Raw genomic sequence first — 21,308 nt, 5'->3', positions numbered from 1 at the left:
ACAGGAACATCATAGCTCGGCGACTCCGTAGCAAATTTCTGACACTGGCATGTAGAATGTTTGACCAGTTCCCCTCTTGAATCGGGACAGAGCTTGTCTGTGCAGTTGCTGTCGGGATTCACTGCGTCTGTATCTCCTGTGTTTGAAGCAGCAGCCACGTACGAATACGATGATTCCGATTCTTCATAAATTATAGAAACATTAGGATTGTAATCTGCTACTCCGGCCATTAGTAAATTGACGAGAAAACCTTGTCGTGAAATAATTCGCAGAAAAACGTTTGTTGACGTATGTTACTTGACGATTGTTTTTTACCATTCGTAGACGTTCGAAAGAGAAGTTCTCCAAAGTTGGTTATTTTGATCCATCGGTGCTAGAAGTTTCTCGACAGTGTGTTTCTTTGAGCGACTTTTTGCCTGATTTTCTCGACGGTTGCGACCCGATCTCCGGAGAGAATGCACGATAAAAAAGGAAGATTCGCGCGTATTCACATAAGACGCGAAAGCCACTCACGTGAGACTTAACCGGATACCGGGTTGCCTGAGTTTGCAGTTGCAATTCCATTGGCGTCGCCGCGTTACGATTACGAGGGAACGCGATTCAGCGGAAGGATACGAAACGTTCTGCTGACTTGATACGTCGTAGTAAACAGAAACTAATCCCGTTACCAGGTTTTAATGAACTCTCGAATTCTTCATGGTGCTATGAAGATGAATTGAAAGCGTCCTTTCGCATGCTAGTTTAAAAGCACTTCGCTGCAGCAATAGGAAAGATATCAAAATATTTCGTCATTCATTCCAAGACCGACTTTAACCACCGAGATCGTGTTTTTCCGTTGGACATTTTGTGATCTTAATTACAGATGTACCCTAGAATTAATTTTCAAATTGGTGTCGGGTACTAAAGTTTCATACTAATTGTTTCTTTACGCAAAGATAGTAAATAGCGTCAAGTAATTAACAGAAGAAGGAAGTGTATCACATGTTACAGCTTATTTTTAATAGCGTATTTTTTATTGGCATATCACAGCATTGTGCAATGAATCACTGTTATTATCAGACGCGAACTGGTAATATTTGCGCGATTAAAGGAATACAAATGTGACACTATTACGTAATATCTATGTAATACAATTATAAATGTCTCATTTCTACGCCTCTGTGCGTCGTTATCTATAATGGGACACCGTTGAACTGGACTCCGCTACCGATGCACGACAATGCATCGAGAAATCGAATACAAGGCACACGAGTGCATGGAAAAATAATCGATACTAAATCCAGCTGCTCGTCTACGATCTACGTTTGTCGTTTGTTGTGAATAAAATTGCGGAAGATCCTGATTGTCCTATCCTTTCTTTTACAGTCAAGAAGTTCGGTACGTTGTGACTTGACGTATCAATTTATCGAAACTTGTAACGTCAAAGTGAAATAATATTTAAGGAGAACAATGGATGAGATTTTCGCTGAAGAAGAAACTTGGCAATTTCTTTGCCGGTAGCAGACAGGGTGTGCAATTAACTCTGTGCGTTGAATACGTCAGACTTAAACGCTTCCCAGAGACGATGCACGATTTACGATTGTTATCACTGACAGCGCACTGTGTAGTTCTATTTTACATTTCAGGGAAAAACACGTTAACGACGAACAAACTTTTCATACGTCGAGCACGATCATAAACGAAAAGTGGACTAAAGTGAAACTGATTATTATCGACACAAAGAAATTAGCGAATCAAACGTTCACAGTATGCGCAAGAAACTACCATCGAGTTACCTCATCCAAACTATCAAATCATTCTTTTAACGATGCTAGTGAAAGAAGAAACGCGAATTCACGAAAGTGAAAGACTGAGACGCGAAAAACTCGGGGACAAGATTGTTGGCAATACGGTGTCCTTGGAGCTTGAAAGTGCAAGAAGGTGTTGCAAGCAGCCGGCATGCTGCCCCTTTTCGTATGCACTTTCACGCGGTGATCGATACATCGTTCTGTCAGCCGGCAGACTTAATTTTCCGAGATACTGTAGGCCACTTTCGCGGAAGTATTTCGCGGTATTTCACCAAGTATGCACGGCATTCGACGCTTGATTCGACTTTCTAGCCGAGACCCGACGTATTTGACTACTGCATCGGGTGTCCACCATGGAAACTCTCGTTTCTCCTCGAACGCGTTTCATTTCTCTTCCTGCGACACGTTTACGAATGTGTTACAACGCTGTCTGCAACTGTGTCCATTGTTTGTAACATTCTTGAGAGTTGTTGATCAACTTAATTGGAATTTATGAACGAATTTGTGGAATATATTCTTCTATGACTGAACGATGAAATATTGTACCTGTTACGTTTCATTATTTAACAACGTTGTTCACATTTTTCGTAAGTTATATTAATCATGATAGACTTATTTACTCTTCATCGAGCACTATATTTTCTTTGTTTGTCATGGAGGTAGATCCAATATTCAAATTGTGTTTATTAGAAACGAGAAAGAGTTATAGCTTTGTGGTATCCAATGAAAAAGTTCGTCCTTTATCTGAAATTCATTAACTATGAATTTATCTAAGCACGTTAAATAATATTCTTTGACTCATTTACATCGCCTGAAAGTCGTGCCAGCTCATAATCGCAATCCATTCGATTCCATAAATTCAACCACCCACGCTGGAACCCGGGTCAGCGCAGTTCGCAGTCACCGTTTGCCATTGTTACTGCGCCAAATTACACTAGCAAAAAGTCAATGGAACATAGTAAGAATGTCGACCGACCGCCCGAAGCAAGGCTCGCTTTAAGGAAATGCAGAATAACCGGTTGTTCCTTGGCCTCGAAGTGGCCAACTAGTATTGTTGACTAGCGTATACTCTCTAACACACGTCTATGGGGTTCCTCTGGCCCTTGGTGATAATAACGTGGAGCGCAGTTTCATTGTTAACCCGTCTACGGGACAAACGGTAAATATTTGATATTTCTATTCAGTCATGAAAGAAAGGAGCGAAGTCAATCACCGATGTTGAACGTCGACGCAAGGAACGCGTCTCTGCTTCATGCATCATAATCGAGGTTGTGTCACAGATCTTGCATAACTTATCCGGTCGATCGTTTGAATCGCGTATAATTTACGCTTCGAGCTTGTCCTGTTTCCAGTCGTCATCGCGCTCGAAGAACGGCTCATTCAGATAGTAACGTACTTTTTACAAGAGCGAAAACGTAAATTGATTTCGTACCTTGCCGGCGATTACTGCCTGCACGGAGAGGACGTTGGCAGCCCTGTGGTATTCTAAAACCTCTCCTGGCAACACGTGGCCGACACCCGGGTCGAACCACACCAACTCACCCTGAAAAAAAGATAATTTTGTATGAGACGAGTTGAGATAGAAAATGTATGATCTCGAAAAACAGTTTGTTAATAAAAGTCGCGTGAGAAGACGTAGGAGAAACTAAACGTTAGAAACTGTATTCCAAGAACAACGTTGTAATTTTGTAATTTACTTTTTTGTTATGACTGCGTTTCATAACATTTCTCAGTGAAATTTTAGCCATCCAGGTATAAATAGGAACCAAATAATCCCGAATATTTAGAGAATTTTTTCGGCGAAGGAAATAGAAACATTAACAATTTCTTCACAAATACCACGAAGAAATTCCATCGATACAATCACGTAGATATTATTCAGTGTAATAAAATGCCAAGAATCGTGCTTAGAATCTCAGGAATTCTCCGTGCCGCAATCTCGGAGGAGGGATCAAAAGAAACACGTAATTATTGTCACAGATATTTTTGTCAAAACATTTCTAAGCGATGCTAACCGTTTCCATGTTCCACGTTGGACACGTCGAAACACTTTCAACCTTCGTTGAGTTCGACGAAGATTGAACTTTCCTTTTGCCGGTGCAAAATCCAAAAATCGAGGATGTAGTGACCGGTGAGTTGGATCGACCGCTGTTTGCGTCGCTGTAAGCCCTAACATGACTGCTCGCGGACTTTTTCACATAGTTTGATCTCTCTTTGCTCTGTTTCGACGAGATACCCGTTTCCTTGGGCAATTTTCTGTGACAGTCGATCCCTGGCGGGCTTTCGGTCGAACACTTTCTCGAACTTTTCACATAACTTGGAAGAGTAGTCGCCAACCTGGTCGCTGCACCGATCTCTCGTTGCGTTGAGCGAAAGTTTTCGGTCGGTCTGCCTTGAGACTTGGATCTGTTCTTGGTCGCGTCCTTAGACTTCGTCCAATTGCCCTCTGCTCGAGAATCGCGTCTATCGACTCCACTTTCTCCACTTACACCCGCGTTTGTTTCTTTCGATCGATCAACGTGGATCTCATCCGATTCTCTCTTTCCACGTACGTCGAAGTTCTTGTCCTGATACGACTGACTTTCTGACTGAAATTCTGCTTGAATTTCGACAGAGTCTTCGGTCTTCGAGCTGCTACGCTCTCCGTAGGTGTCCTTCGTATTCTCGATGATCCTCTTGCGCGACATGGTCCTATGACCGATGTCTACTTCACCCTCGATCCTACCATCAACACCATCTTTCGAATCAGTCTTGTTATCGTTATTCTGAAGGCTCTTCGACGTTTTTCGAGACACTTTGGCATAAATCGCATTTCGCTGGGAATTCGTTTTCATGTCAACGAGAGGCAGCGTCGCTGAATAATATGGCGTGTCAGGAACTGGATCGCGAAGATGTCTCGTAGTCGTTCGAAACTCCACGTCCACGGCTCTTTCTCTCACGTGTATGCTGCCAGGTTTAGGATACCTGGACAGGGTGCTCAAAGACGCGATCGAACCCCTTAGAGTGCCAGTGTTGGATGGCAAAGAGGTTTTTCTTCTTCGTATTCTCCCGTAGACTGGCGGCTCTTTTCTCACCGCATCCTTGGCCAGCCTAGGGCTGGCCCAATCTTCTCCGATTCTAACAGATCTCGACGTGTGAATTATCTTGGGCAAGGTCGATGGTCTCGGCACAAGGCCGCGGGTAATGTCCTGCAGCTTGCTAGTGACTGCCAGGAAATCACAGACTGACCTGGACTCTCTCTCGTCCTCTTTGCCCCACCCAGGGTTTCTCGGCCTCGGGACATTCTTCAGGAAACTGGAGGAGGATTTCGCTGTGGCACCTTTCACCTCTGAACTTTCTACCTTCTCCTCACCGTGGCTTTTTCCTCGAGAAATGCCTACTGGTACATCCACGCTCGCTCTTCTACGTAGTATATCCTGTCTGGAGATCTTTTTGAATCCCTGCGTCGCTTGAGCCGTCTTGGTTGCATCCTTGTGGGATTTTTTAGCGATCGAAGGTAGCGTTCTTGGTCTTTCTTCTTGATCCTTATCGAGATCCACGGTACGTTTCCAACGATGACGCAAGGCTTCGGAAATTTTCGAAGGATTTTCATGTTCCTTGCTGTACCTTCGCAAAATCTCTTTTCGAGACACCGCAACCTCTCGTGGAATGGTGTGACACGCCTCTTGTTCGGCCGATTTGCCAAGTTTGAGGGCGGGTTCCGACGTGGTCCCTAGGTCCAGATTCTTTGGACGACCGGAAGTCGGATGCCTCTTAACGCGTTCCGTCGATCCGCTGGAATTTGGAGCGGAATTTGTATCTGGGTCTGGGCCGGTGGAATTATGCAATGCGCGTCGAACGGATAACGGTTCCACGTCGGCGTAGAAAGCTTCCGAGCGCGTGTTTCGTGACGAAAACCGATTCTTCGAGGTCGACGATCGCGTAGACCTGCGCTCGGCTTTCTTGCTGCACGCTATCGCGGGCTCCATGTTGCGCGTATACCGGTCAGCGTTCGATTTTAATCGACATTATCGACTTTCTTCGATGCTGACCGCGCAAAATCCCAATGAAGGCGAATCGGAAGCGAGTCCAATCGTTCAGGGATCGTTCAACCGGCAATCTTCGTCGACATCTTCGAATTTTCTTCGCTCCAACGATCCGCGCGATGAACTCCAAGTACTAACGAGTTACGCGGAGGCTTGTTTGAAATCATTTGATAGCATGGAAAGCTCTCGTGAGTCATCCAGTTTGCCACTTTCTATACCGAGGAGTGGTAACTGCTCGTAAAACACTGGAAATGGACGATTGACCTGTTTCGACTCGCGGTTAGAAATATTCCAGAGACGACGGTATGCTCTGTTGAAGACATTTTTAAGGACTACGCTAATGGGAACTCCAATTAAATCACAAACAGGCCACGAAGCACGTAATTCAGCAACAGGGGTTTCAACGCGTGCTAGTTTCATTTAACGTCGATTAACAGCCGGCTACTGGGAATTCGCCTGAATAAACCTGACCTTCTTATCAGCTTCGATCGTACGAGTTTTGTTAACAGTTTCTCGTCCGACCGGAAACTAAGCACCAGCTCCTAATATCGTGTAGTATGTATGTAGTTGTAAATCATCCATATTTCTATCGTGTGAATATTTTTCTATTGCAAATCAAATAGCTAGTTAGTTGTTCGAGTTAAAGATTAACGTAAAAAGTTGCAAGTTCGGTTCGCTTCGTTCATTTTATTTGAGGTTATATTATATGTATTTTCTTCGCGTCCTGTCTCTCTTTACCGCAAGTAAATGCAAACTGCTACAGGGTTCAAGGTTGGCAAACAGTTAAGATCCCTGTAGAGTATTCTTTCTATTTGCAGAAAGCTTGTGCAAGCATGACCTGGCTCGTAAAGTCGTCCCTGTAGAATACCTTCTAGTCAAAAGCAGACGTCAGTGACCTTGCTTCCATTCTGTGTCAGTATCATCACGATGATTTGAGTATCTTCTCGAGACAGACTTCCTTAGGAATTACCATAAATCCTTGTTATTTATTTTTGTTGTCAGAAATCATATGCTATTTTTCCAATAGACAAGACGAGCTATCCGTAAATGATGCTTGAGACAAGCATTGTAAGATACTATTTATCATTGAATGCACCGTTTGAGCGACAAAGTGATTATTGAAAGACACGAGTAGTCTGAAGTTGGAATCGTTGGAGAATCTACACACGTACGGTCAAGATTTGAGACAATCACCGGGCACAATACCGTCACGCATTTTCAATTCAGTGTAAAGAAGTCAGCAGGCCACTGAGACGATTACTATTGGGCACATTGGGTCATCAGTCTCGAAAAATCTGTGCTGTTGCTTACATAGAATGCGTTAACGGTCTTCCAATGGGACGTTTCGGGAATACGTGCACGTAGCTGTTGTCAGCCTCAGAAATCTTTTATACACTTGTCACTCGAGATTTAAATAGCTATGAATCTATTTAGTTCCTCGATCGTTCTTCTTAGATCGTTCTTCTTTGTCCTTTTTATTACATACGACATCGTAATTAAATACTTTCCAACACGTGTCTTTCAAATCACGTTTTAAACACGTCTGACATAGATACTTCAATTCTACACCCTCATCGGAAACAAAAGAACAAAAGAACGGAGCTATGCACTCTGCTATTGACAGTTCGTGGAATTTTCTATTTGCAAGCGCAACTCCTCCGCGACAGTCGTCTCCACGCGTCCCTCCTCTTCTCGATCCCGCTGTCCTTCGACTCGTTTCACAAGCTAGTTTCACGTACAAACACGTTCCACCATATTCGTCGATAAACATCGCAAACTATACCCTTCTCGCTGTCACACATCCACCGTGAACGGAACCCGAAAGCCATTTGAAAAACTTTTACTCTAGGTCGGGGATTTCCTCGATCCGTGCTACTATTTCTCGATGAAAAACCTATCATCGAAACGGGGCCAAACGGAAACTTTACAAAACCACTGCCTTGAAACACAAATTACATGTTGACGAACGATAAAACAAAGTGGTAGCGACGGCCTAAATTTTATTCACCCTTCGGTACGCCAGAGGGAGATAAGGGAAAGCTTGTTGGTTTAAACGAAAAGGTATCGAGTTCTGCGATCCGGACGCGAGGATGTTCGATGCAACACTGGAAGTTATACGCCTCTTCTCCGCAACAATTGCTGTGTATGCACAGTGGCGTATACTTGTTTTTAATTAAGCCACCGGATAATTGGCCAATCGTGGCTACGTGTCTCCGTGAAACCGTTCCTCTGGTTTCCCTTTCGACGAACGGTCTAAGACGATCTAACAGGCAGCTACGCGGATAAGCTGAAATATTGCGAAACCATGACGGTTCGAGCGAACATTTTTCGCCCACTTTCCATGGAAGCAGAGGCGAAAGAAGAGGTGCTGGCGCCAGTGGATCGAAGTGCTTTGGGGTGGAACCAAGCGTGCCTCTCTTCTTATATAAATTACGCGCTAAATACGCCTACGCCTACGTGGAGCTAGGCTACTTGGATATAGGCTTCGCCCGCCGCGAACGGGAAGCGATTCTCTAACTAGCCACCGTGGCGAGTTGCAGAAGCGGCTTCGCCTGTCGATGGTAAAAACCGATTGTGTTCGCAGAACCGTTCAAACCGCGTTCATACGAGTTTATCGTAGAGAAAACCGATCGAAATCGCTCTAAAGTTGTTTCACCGCGATTCTTTCCTTTCTTTTTTTTTTCTTTTCTTTTTGTAGTATTCGTCTAGCAAAGTGTCTACTCGACAGATTTTTGTGGTTGTTTGTTTCTTGTATTTGATGTGTTGGCTCCGTTGCTGACTTGTTGTTACGTTAGTCACGTGTGCCTCATTCAGTTAGAATATTTCGGTGTTGGAAGAAACAGTGTTAGTAATTACGATGAGTAAGTGAAACTACGTATGTGAAGTTTTTTTTATCGTATAATTTAGATTTTAAAAGGTTTCGAATTGAATATGTGATGCGAGTCGATGAATAATTTGCAATGGAAAAGAATTTTTTAAAATTGTTCTCCTCTTCCTTGATAGCAAAAGTGAGGTAAAGTTAGGTAAGCTGTCGGAGAGACGAAGCTTGTTGGAAAGTTTCACCGATCGCGATGGATGAAGTTAATGGAGAAGCGAGGCTGTTACAAATATTCGAAATAATTTTCTCCGGGCAGATTCACCCGCGTTCTCACTTTTATTCGAGTCAGTATTACACGGGTCCAATCATGAGTAATGAGCCCGAGAATAATTGAGGAAGGCATCGTCGTCGATTAGCGTAACCAATATCATAGGAAATTGAAGTAACGTAACAGAGAGGAGAGACTCATTGGTTCAGCCTCGATAATTAATACGCCACATTTCCTTTTCTGATTATTGAATATTATACTGCGGACTTGGCTTTATCTTTTCTCTTCTCTAGATGGTACATCGATCAGAAAATTCCTAGTCTCTAATGATCGATATATTCTGTCGTATATTTCGTGGGACTTGAATATAAATATTTACTATGAACTTTCTTAAAATAATGGAAACTTATATTTGATGCAAAGTCGATAAAAGATATTCCTTAGTTTGAAAGTTCGGTCTTATTTAGCTTAGAGGTAACACAATTCTAATTACTTAATTCTAGTCTTTACACAATGTTTTTAATAGTTGAATATAACATATAATAATAACTTGTAATAATAATAATATATAAATATTACGAAGGAATTCGTTGCTGACAAAATTTTAGACAGTTTTCGAAGAGAGGCTTGTCATACTTTTGTTAAATGAAGAAAGTTATTGAAAGCACTGATACGTAGATCATTTCATAAAATGTCCATTCCATTGACATACATTACCTTCACGTTTTTCTTATATTTGTTTACGAACTTTCCGATTAATTCAATACTTTCTAATAAATTCCTTCTTTCGAAACGAACGCTTGTGTTACTCTTCAACAATCAATTCAAAGAATAAGAACGAAAACTGCTTTTATCGTGTTACAGCGGAGCATTGTGCTCGATTATATCTCTCACGAGCGATTGGAGCATGCAGAATTCTTCATTAAACAATCGAGCTCCATTTGTTCTCCGGCTGAAAGATATAAGTTACACAAGCTGTATAGTATCACGTGAGAACCATTTCTCCACTATGCGATCCGCGAAATGTTGCATGTTGGTAATTTCGTGGAACGTTTCGTTTTTCATATTTTCGCCGATTGTCCGTAAAGCAGCGAAGCGAGAAGCAAATTATATCGTAGTAAAACGTATCCGAATAGAAGCTGCGAATAGAGCGCGACTAGGTCGCCGGACGAGGCAACGCGAAGCGCAAAGGCATTCGAAAGTGGCTGGCTTGCACGGCGACGCAATTGCGTGTGCACAGATCATTGACTCCAACCACGCAACAATCCTCGCTACGATCCTGACCACGTAAACATTGTGCAACCACGCAACAAACAGAATACACCGTTTCTTTCTAATGAACAAATCTTCGTGCATTTTTTAATCGCGTTTTATTCGGTAATTGTATTTCAAATAGGTTTGACCACACAGATTAGCGGTTCTAAGCACGCGAAAATGATTATATAAATATCTTGCAACATAAGAACGGAACACGAGACGATGGTTTAAAAGAAAAGTATCTCGTTATATTTTTCAATTTTTTTTTTTTTTTTTTTTTTTTTACTCAGGAAATGTGTCTTAAGACTATCGGATTAAAAGATGATTCTGTAATCGTTTTGCATTGAGTTTGTGATTTAAAGAACTGCAGAAGAAACGGTGTGCTGAAATTAGACATGCAAGGTGTAGTATATAAAATGTGACTCACCTTTTGCCACTCGGCGTACATCTTGAGATAATGTTAAAGAACTGTCCAAAAAGAATAAGCTACCCTCATTTTGCAACGTTGCAGGTGAGGTTGTTGGTCTCTGCCTGCTGTAAATAAAAAAAAAGCGAGTTCTGTTATTATTGTAGTTCGATCAATAAGATAAGAATTATAAAGAAACTGAAGAAGGTACCATAATTAATGTTTACAGCTGATTGAACGAAACCGATATAATCGTTGTTTCATAGAAGGTAATTGCAGTACTTCATTTTAAATTATACTTAACCAAATAGATAAAATGTAATCAACTGTAAAATGTTTGTAACAAAACGATCTCTTGCAACTGCTACAAAAGAACTAAAGACTTTACGGTTTTAATTGCGAAGAAACAGAATCGACTAAAGCGTAATTGCTCGTGGTACATCATTCTTCGCTCGAGTCCTTTTAAAACTACAATCATCCGGTGTCTTGTAATATATATTCCATTTTTGTGCAAATTCTATTTATCCTCTGTTCACTCAACTGTATAAATTGCTAAAGTTCTAAAAGTCGTCCAATTCGAATAGACATGAATACAAATGGACGAATACTATTAACACTAATTTTATGTGCATGAATGGTTGGAAATCCAAATTTACGAAGCAAAGGAAACTAGACAAAGCTTCGAAAGCTTGGATTATCTAAATTTTATTGGAAAGAAGAACGCGTTCTTCGCGCAACGACATTTTTTTGCCGATCAGTTATATCAGAATACGAGAATCACAGAATTGACGCACAAGACGAATCGTAAACGAGCCGATCGACGTCATAAGCTCTGCAAACGCGTGATCAGAAAGAGTAATACGTTTTTGCGAACCGGAAGCACCTTGCAGCGGTTGATTATTATTCGAGTTCCGGTGTCAATGGCAGTCAACGCCCGAAGCAGCGGTTTAAGAAGAAAAATTCGATCGGAGTTCGAACTCTTCCATCTTCCGCTTCAACATATCGAAGAGCGATTAGGTACACGGCTCGTGTCTTTAGATTTTAGGACGTGGAGGGAATATAAAATGATCGCACGTTTGATATCGTATTTACTACGGAGAAGAATCGACGAATTCTGCCGTGGTCGCTGGTCAGCTCACGTCGACCTTGAATTATGTTCAACCAATTGGAATGCGGATTTTTTGAGTCTGTGAAATCTGTTGGCACACCGAAAAAAGCGGTTGGCAGATTCATCGCGCGTTTGTTGCTTTGGAAGCAGCGTTGGACAATATCTAATTTTCAATTACTACGATAAAATGGAAGGAAATCTAATTCTTAATAATGTATTACGTATTCATGTACATAAAATAACACGTTAATTGCATTTGAATCAAAAATTAATAATTGGTGGCGATCGGTATTTTCAATTAGCGGATGATTGATGGTCAGATAATATTTCTAATCACTGGTTGATGACTAACGTCATTGATCGATTAAATGAATCGAGATGCCTTACAATTAATTTCTTTCACATCGTAGTCCATTAATCAATCAACCAATCGATCAAATTAAAAGTTTCATCACGCTGCTGAAGAATTTGACATTTTGAAATTTTTCTAAATTTTGCGACATTGGTGCAGCTCTTCAGAAAATATCGTTCGCGTGGTAAATCATTGATATCCATCGCGTGGCGTTTCAGAAACACCGGAAATGTCGCAAAGTGTTTTGTATTTGCGTGAAGAAACGGTAGCTCGATTCAGAAAATTGAGATATCACGTTACGTTTGTATGAATCATAATTTCTGCTGGAAGAAGGAAAAAGTTTCCCGTTTTCCCCTATGCATTTGGAAAGCGATCACCGCTGAAATCGATTGAATCGCGTTCCTGGAATACCGGAACTGTCGCAAGAAAATGATCTCCACCGCGAATGACGAAGAAACGACAATCGGTTCTGCCTTTTTTTCCTCTCAGTCTGTCGATCATAAACGAGAACGATAGCGACTGAAATATTCTATGCTGTTCATTGTTAAGGAGAAAGTAGAAGAAAAGTTTAATCCACGATGCGTAAAATTTCCGTACGCTGATAGAATATTTCAGCATCGCGAATTGAAACGTCCGAGTTGCCTCACAGATCTAGTACATCCGTGAATGGAATGAATGAATTTTGGAAACGTTACGAATTGGTAAACTATCGAAATCTCTTTTCACATCAACGCAAGAATACAAGAAGTTGTTGCATATTTTAGAAAACCAGATGTCAAATTTTAAATTACCAAGTGACAAGTCTGAACGCGGGAAATTCAATGTTTCACGAGCGCAAATTCTGTTTTCAACGTTGTATTGAATACGAAGTACGGTAGTACTTCAAACCGAGATATTTCACCGCCTCGTACCATTGACATTTTATTCTCGAAGGATCGTGTCTACCATTCGTTTATCATTTAGTTTGCTACATAACTCAGAAAACGATTGTGAATACAATGGCAGCCGATAAAGTCTTCGCGGTGTATTTTAATACCAACGATACACTGAAGTTGCTGTCCTTCTTATCGATACCGTGGCTTGATGAAGATAACACGAAAATTATTGGAAGAAAGATTTCAGAAACCACAGCCACATACCAGTGTTTCGAAAAATACATCCAAATTACGAACAGCTTTTAGAAGTAATTTATCGCATTTAAATCAATTGGGATAAAATGCACTGTCTACAAAACTACAGGATTCTGTTCGTCGCCCGATAGAAATCTGTTTTGCCAACTACCATTCATCTAGAATCTTCCATTCCACGCTTCTCGTCTTGATCCAACGTGTGCCACCCACGATCGCACGAAAACGTCTTTCGTTGCAGCACTGATTATGTTCATCAATAACTAACTCTCTATTGCGACACAGACTGGCAGCTGGTTTATGTTACCGATAAAACGGACTGTTACCACCTACTACTTCTCGTCGTTCATCCAACGATCGGTCATAAACATTTCAATGTCAGTGTAAAAAGATATTTGCACGTAACGATCTTCGCCATTTTCTTCGTCCCAGTCAATGGGACGCGTTTAAGGATAGAAGAAAGGACAATGGACAATCGATGGTGTCGAAAGGCCAAATTGCCGCCGCTATTGTTCCATCGTTTCGTCTCGGCTACGCCTCCTCCTATTCCATTCTCGGTTGTATACAATACGCGACGAATCTTGGTAGACACGAATCTCGAAGAGAACCGAGTGACCGCCAGGCTGACTAACGAAATTAGCATAAGATTGCAAAATACATTCCAGCGTGAGTACCGCAGAAGGACGCCAGGAGGTAGTACTTTTACTCGACGATTTGTTCGCATGATCGATGCTCGCGACCGTGTGCACACGCATCTGCAGTATCTACACCTCTGGCTGGCTGCTAGAGTTAACGACACGTTATGAATCACCCGTATCAGAGTCGTCGATTCGACTGTTTTCTATGTTTGCGGAGCGAATATACGAGCCTCTCTGAATTATTAATGACACGAGTCGTGTAAAGAGATTGTTTGGACAGGTGCGAAGAGGAGAAAAAGTTTTGTGCCTTTCTTTTCGTGAAAATTATCCAAGGTTTAAGCAGGAAGTGAGACGTGCCATATTTGTCAAAGTTGTTACCGATCGTCGAACTCTAACAGGATCGAAATGTGCATTTTGTTGACAGGGGAGAAAATTTTAAGATATAGTTTTGGTTAGACTGAGGAAAATTTTCTTTACAAATATCCGTAATATAGTGCAAACACATTTCAGCTAATTTGAATATCGTATAGGTGTCTGAGAAATTATGATTGTATAAAACAATGTGACGTACATCGATACGGAGTATTATCTCTGATAAAGCTGATCGAGTTGGGAAATTTTTAAGAGTGAATCGTGTGCCTCATATTGTCAGATACATTGAGACGAAATGAGTTTCTGAGTTTAGTACTAGCAGTTTAGTAGGTATATCTAGTTCCTGTATACTCGGTAGTAACTGTTATGTGCGGTAGATAGGAGGGACGATATTGCAAATGTAACAGGTATTATATGAAATTTAAATTTTATGATCCAGCTTAATATTTTCTATAACATCGGATCGATGCAATTGACATTTTTAGTAAGATTACAACTATACTTTTTTCTAGCCCTTTTCAATCTGCAACTTGCAAAGTCTTCATAGACTAATATTAAATACTAAATTTATCATTTCACTGTTTACAGTAGACATCCCATTAGAAATCATTATGAGTTATGGAAAATTCTTTTTTGAGAATGATGACCACGCGATATTAGAATCAGAAGGTCTTTACGTACAACGGTAGACCCGTCCCAGAAAATGATACGAAATTACAGCGACAAATCGTCATTGCAGCTACGATACGGTGAAATAAGTTTTCAGGGCACCGAATAAATTGCCTTCCATTTCGTTGAAATGGATAATTTGCTCCTGTCAAATCGTTCAGCAAGACAAATTGTGCGTCACAAAACGCGAACGTTGCGGAACAAAAGCGAAAAAAAAAAAATGTTTTGTCGTTCGTTACAATATTGTTCCATGGTAGCGTCTCGTTATTCATTGTTTCGTGCGCCGTACTTTTCTTCTCCTCAGTCGAAAAATTTATACGATTCTGAGAAAACATAGACAAGTAGGATAGGTATCTTTCTTCCGAAACAATGAGTCGATCTTTAGAAAATCGTCGTGGAAAAATATAGAATCCTTTATCATATTCCCTTCGCCGATTTCTTGCGCAGTGCTAACGACATTCCTACGCAACTCTCGTGTTTCGTAGCTCATAGCATTATTCTTGATACAGTTATTAACGACCAATTACATACAGCCTGATCGTGATGAAGGTAGATCGGCGGTGTATTGTCTTTTGTTTGCTTTTGACGTACGCTTCGACAGCTTGAGAAATATTCGAACCTTAAATTACTCATTGATTTCTTCGCCGATATAACGTGTCGCGTTGTGCGGGAATTGTTGAAAATTTCACATGGCAATCCCGGTTCATCTGTCAAACGTATTTAATCGCGTCTGGTCGCGTACTGTGTATTCGAATTTCATACTGATGAATATTCATTGTCGAAACTAGCGTGCTGACATTATCGTGTTTAGACGAAAAATAAAAGATCGGAACACACCTTTGATTTCAGCTTTGGCAATAAAGGTGAGACCGATCTTATTTATCTTGTCAAGCCGTGAAAGATTTCTTGCAAAGGTGGAGGTTGAGGCGCGTTGTTGAATCAAGCATTCAAGAGTATCGAACGGCAGATTTTTTTCTGAGGTGGAGGCACGAAGCCGAATCTAACATCGAAAAGAATCGAGGTCAGACAGAGAAAGCAGCAGCTCGACTACGGTGATACAAGGATCTTATGTAATTCATAATCGCGCCTCTCCTTTATCGAAATAAAAGACACGCAAGAGATTACTTATCTCCGTCGGTATCGTTGTAAATTACAAGTAGAATTTGAAGCAATTTTGTTGGAGCGGAAGAAGAGGAATATTTAAGCATTCCTTGCATGAAATAAAAACGTGACATTTACATTCAGAAGTTCGAAGGATTTAGTTATCCGAATGTTAAATGATATCGTTAATATCGTCAATTCGTGTTGATTGATGAAATTTGTTAACGAAAGAACGTCTATCATATTCCACAGAAAAATTGTTTTCGAATTTTTATTTTTATTTTCATCGGATTACACCTTCGATTAGATCAATGTTCCATTGAATAAATCAAAACACCGTTGAATTGGATTCCCAGGAAATTAAGCCAAAGGCTGAATTAGTTGAATAGTAGTTTAATATTGGCTGAAATGTTCGAACGGTTTAGTTGGGTACTCGGTATTACTTCCAATTAATTCGAGCAAGATTTTCCAATGCCGCGGGATTATTTCGCAAATATCGTCGACGGTTGTGCAAATATTTGCAGTTATCCGTAATTGGGAGAAGTTGGTATGCCCGTTCGTTGAAAGTTCGATTGCGAGTGATATGAAACGAGTTAAAATTCACGGTGAAAGTACTTCCTAAAGTCTTACTTTCTTATCGATGCACTGATTGGAAGTTTTAAGAGCGACAAGCGTAACAAGCGTAATTAACATCCACTCGAAATTTCCTAATTCACTGAATATCGCTATTGGATTGAAACAATATGTTCTACGAATAACAATTCTTCGAATGTTTGATTTATTTACAATTATCTGTTATCTATGCATCTGTTATCGCTGCTGCGTTGATTTCTTCATTTATGTAAACAGCGTGATCACATTCCTGAGAGCTGAGAATAAATGAAATTCATCAGAGACAGGCAAGTACAGTGTCTAGATATTTTGGATCGATCGAATAACAGCAGGTTCAGAAGAAAAGATCGTAAAAGCAAACTGTGTATGTTTTATCCGATTCTGTCAACGTTCTGAATAAATAGGGAGGGAGAACTTTTCGCTGCATCGAATAGCAGTTCATTAATTAACTACTACTCCGTTTGCTAACATCTTTCCAACGCGTTCGAACTTCTGCGTGACATGAATGAATGTTAATAACGGGACACTATCTTTCTCCAGCAACAGCGGGAGGTCACACGATTCACTGTCCTTGAATACTTTCGCCTAATCTGGCATCTACTGTATGATCAAACTGTATCTTGATCATGTTGCGAAAAAATTAATCGATGATATATCAAAGCCGATTGGTTGATTTACAAGATAGAACACGAATATTTCTGCTCGGCTGTGTTCAAATTTTCGAAAAATAAAATTTTGCTCCCGATGTTTCCAGCAGAAATATTCAATTTAATTCACTGGGAAGTCTAAACTATATTCGGAAACATTGAAATATTTAAATCCTGTGACTGAAAAAATTTCTCGCCCCAAAAAACATTAGAATTCATTATCCAGCTTCAATTCCATTATTCAGCTAGCATCATTATAAATAACTGTGATCACAGCGTGAGCATTAGCTATGACTCAGAAGACAGTCGGATAAACAATATAACGAGGATAGCTTCTTCGATAATCACCAGCTATCGCCATGGTAATTTACTTGTACGCTTCCTATACCTGAATTCCATAAAATCTACGTATTCTGTCTACTATCGGGCATCTTTATTCATCGACGCCCGATTCCAACGAACCGTTCGTTCCCTTTCCCCCAGCAACCATTTTACAACAACCTCCACTCGTAAAACGAATAATCTATCGCAGCATGGTGTGCGTGGTGTATGCGAGATCGTGAGAATTCCGTTGTCTCCGGACGAGGAACTGGTCTGCCTCGATCGGCAACGTGACACAGGGAGCGTGCTCGAAACTCCATGTTTATGGCAGCGAAAGGATACGGGCCTGGAAGGCACGTCCAATGGCATTCGGACTGGCTCACAGCATCCGGACGACCGAGGAATACCTGGCGTAGCTCGAGTGTCACGGGTGCACCGCGCCATTTTAAAATCGATCAGCCAGTACGCTGGTCTCCATACGAATATACATCCGCAAATACAGAAACGGGGAAGACGTAAATGAGAGAAAGAACGCGTAGAAAAGTCCCACGCGGTAAAGAACGCGTTGCGGACAAGGGCGCATGTCTCGACCGCGCGTCGATGTCTCCAAGCGGCATACCCGTGTAAACGATGTTTCTACTCACTCTGCTAGCTTCCTCGGTGGTCCAGGTCTCCCTGATCCGACTTATCGACGCAATCCCTTCGATACAGAACGATGTCACGAGAATTGTTTAAAGCACAGGGAGACGGAGTAGTTGGTTCACCGATGATGACGTGCATGCGATCACGAAGCGAAGCAGAGCCACGAGGATCCCTCGGAGGATGGTACGGGAGCGGTGAACAAAGGAGAGGAAGGTGGAAAGGAGAAGTGATACGGAGAGGAAAACGAAGGCGCGACCGGTGCGAGTACCGAGGAGGATCGATGGAATCCTCGGATCAATCAGGATCACACGCGTATTTTCACGAGTATGATGTCACTTGAACTTGCCGCTGGAAGCGGTGGACGTCGTCCTTCCAGGACACCTCGAACGTCTCGTTTCTCTTAGCAATTCGAGCGTTCCCGGACGACCGGACACCGACTGCGTTCTCAACGCGATTCCGGATCGTGGTATGCGGTCGCTCGACCTCGCCTAAGAAGACTTTTAGTTCGCGTCGCCAACGATCGGCGCCACCGTACGCTCCTTCTGTACCGTTACACACATTACAGGTGGCTCGTGGCACTGTCGACGCGTGGATTCGTCGGTCCCCTCTCGTTCTCCATAGGTGGCTATGTTTTACCTGTTCCTCGGGTGTCGTTGGGTTCACCGACGAGACGATCGTTACAGGTGTGTGCAGGTGCATACCTGGGACTACCTGCGTTTCCCAAATGTATACGCCAGTTCTCTCGCAAAAGGAATACCCCAAAGAGGTCGTCTAATCGGCGGCCATTGTCCCCGTATGGGACTCCTGAGGTCGTGCTCGGTTTCCAGGCTGCTTTTCACTTTTGCTCGAACCGGGTCTCTCACGAGCACGTGTTAACGAAACGGTGTGGGGTCGAGCTCCAGATTCGGGGAAATGGGTAATGCTAATACGAAGTGTCGATGAAATCTTCTGTTTCCCCTTTTTTTTTCCTTTTTTGATCTCTGGAGAAAAGTAGCCGCGGGATTGTTTGTATAGGATAATGACGAAATAACTGTATTTGTTTGCGCAGAAATTGGCAATTTATCAATTTCACTGTTGACGTTAGAATTTGAAATTTGACGAATGGTTCGTACTTTTGATCCGTGTAAATATAGATAAGCAAATTGATAGTTAACGGGCAATGGAATTTCATAATTCATTCCACGGATTCCTGTGTTTTTGTATAATCTACATACTTTGTTTTCTAAAGAGGTCAATAATGTACGTTAATATTAGGTTATTCTATGTTAATACGGGTATACCCTTCGTGCGTCTATTTGTAGCTTAGAAATGCGAACACCTGCAACACCTTAGCGTTGATATGTGACTAATGTACCTTGGACTTCCACTCACGTTCTTCCAGTTTCATCCGTATGATTTCTTGAACGAAGCACTCTATATGCTCGTAGATTTATTTTCCATTAATAAAAAGATCTGATACAAATTCTGTAATAAAATATTTCGTCATTATAAATTATATCCTAGTTTATCGTTGGAAATCGTATTATTTCATATACAATTAGCTGATAAGTTTGTTTTGAAATTTTCTTTGAATCCGTTGTTGATATTGGAAAATTATTTTGGACTGTTTTGTTCACGATTAAATATACAGTAACCTGTAAAAAGCTACTATAACTACAGAGGATATAAGTTAGCCGTATTGGTTGCTAACAAAGACGGACGTTTGGTCGTTTAGTTCTCATAACGTTTGTTGGTAAGGTAGAAGCCTAAAATTCCATACTATTGGAAAACTGTTGAATTCTTCATAGAAATTATAGAATATAAAAGTTATTGTACAGCATTAAATATTTAAGGCTGAAGTATTTGTTTTAATGGTAGTTTAAGCAAAAGAAGATAAACTATAAACTACAATAAAGAAATAGTTGAATTCCAATAAAGGAACAGCAGTGTATGAATCAAGTAAATGTAGATGACGCCCGTATGAACTATCTAAAATTCCTATCATACATCATTCGAATATATTTACATATATAAAACATTAAATTTTCTCCACTGTTTAAACAAATTAAAGATACCAAGACACATCGCGATTCATTGCAGTTTGACAAAAACAAATGTTTTCAAATACCATTCGGTCAACTTTTTCTGATAAGATTATCAAACCGTTTATCAGGGACTTTTCAAATATTGAGCGATTCTTCAGTGAAAATCCATGCACATGGGTGAGCAAGATAAAATTAACATCGAATTACACTAACCCACCAAGTGGCCTCGTCTATTTTAATATGCTCAAGGATAATACGTATTAGTCACTTTTTCATTTATTCACCCATTCTGAAACAATTGCTTCATTTAAAACTATCTTGAGACACTATTCTCACATTTGTATTTCTTCGATGATTTCTTCGGTCGGTAAATCGGCTGTACCGTACTTCTGTCAGAAATGGATTTGCTTATGGAAATAAGTCGAAGGAAGAGCTACAGAGTTGCCAGGGTGCGTGTGTATTTCATGTAGCCTGACAATTTTTCTATAGATTCAAAGAATTATTGTAATTCAGCTACACGAAGCGCGATACCCTTCTTCGATTGATATGGATGAGACGGCCCGACTTTTGATATACGCTCGATTTGAAATGGAAAATCATGCCTGGATTGGATTCGCACGTGAGCTGAAATAAAGTTACATCGGCAGGTTTAAGCCCCGCTATATTTGCCTGTCCTGCGTATCGATACTAGTTCGGCATAATACGTGTGCTAGAATTTATATGGTGCTTGTTACAGGAAGCCCGGTATTCGACATGCATAAAATTAATAATCGTCCGACGAACCGGGTTACGATTTTTATTCAGTTCAACGTTCTTTCTAAAAATGGGAAAAGAAACTAGAACGTCTGGTGGAAAAAATGTCTAAAGAAACTTGCATATAATTAACCAACTAAATAAACAGGTTCGATATCAATTTTTTGTAACGAAACTTGTAAAACCATGAAAACTCCACGACAAATTGTTAAAAAAGAAGGGAACAGAAAAAGAAAGGAAGATCGAGGTAAAGAGAAGAGAAAGCGTGGTCGTGAAAAGCGCAGCACGCGACGAGCTTTATTCCCCCCAGAAACTCCACTTCTCGCCTCGGTTGTTTCACCGACATTGCGTCGAACTAATTTCAAAGTTGCCCGCCGTTGG

At 41.0% G+C, this 21,308-nt stretch overlaps 1 protein-coding gene across 3 annotated transcripts in view; it reads right to left on the bottom strand.

The window, feature by feature from the left end:
* Positions 1-18,633, bottom strand: part of LOC122574666 (unconventional myosin-XV) — a 62,860-nt gene extending 44,227 nt beyond the window's left edge. The window contains exons 1-3 of one of the 3 annotated variants that reach the window (XM_043742524.1): positions 18,153-18,633; positions 10,583-10,689; positions 3,220-3,330 (exon numbers count right to left, since the gene is read on the bottom strand). In XM_043742524.1, the coding sequence (XP_043598459.1) occupies positions 3,220-3,330; positions 10,583-10,603 (132 nt within the window). In that variant the 5' untranslated portion in view covers positions 10,604-10,689; positions 18,153-18,633. The remainder of the gene's footprint in view (positions 1-3,219; positions 3,331-10,582; positions 10,690-18,152) is intronic. The other 2 variants (XM_043742525.1, XM_043742526.1) reach the window with 2 other exon arrangements.
* Positions 18,634-21,308: the final 2,675 nt, after the last annotated feature.

The sequence above is a fragment of the Bombus pyrosoma genome, linkage group LG14 (assembly GCF_014825855.1).
Source record: "Bombus pyrosoma isolate SC7728 linkage group LG14, ASM1482585v1, whole genome shotgun sequence".
Classification (NCBI taxonomy): Eukaryota; Metazoa; Arthropoda; class Insecta; order Hymenoptera; family Apidae; genus Bombus; species Bombus pyrosoma.
Note: the sequence above shows the minus strand (reverse complement) of the source record. Positions and strands in the feature narration are given on the sequence as shown.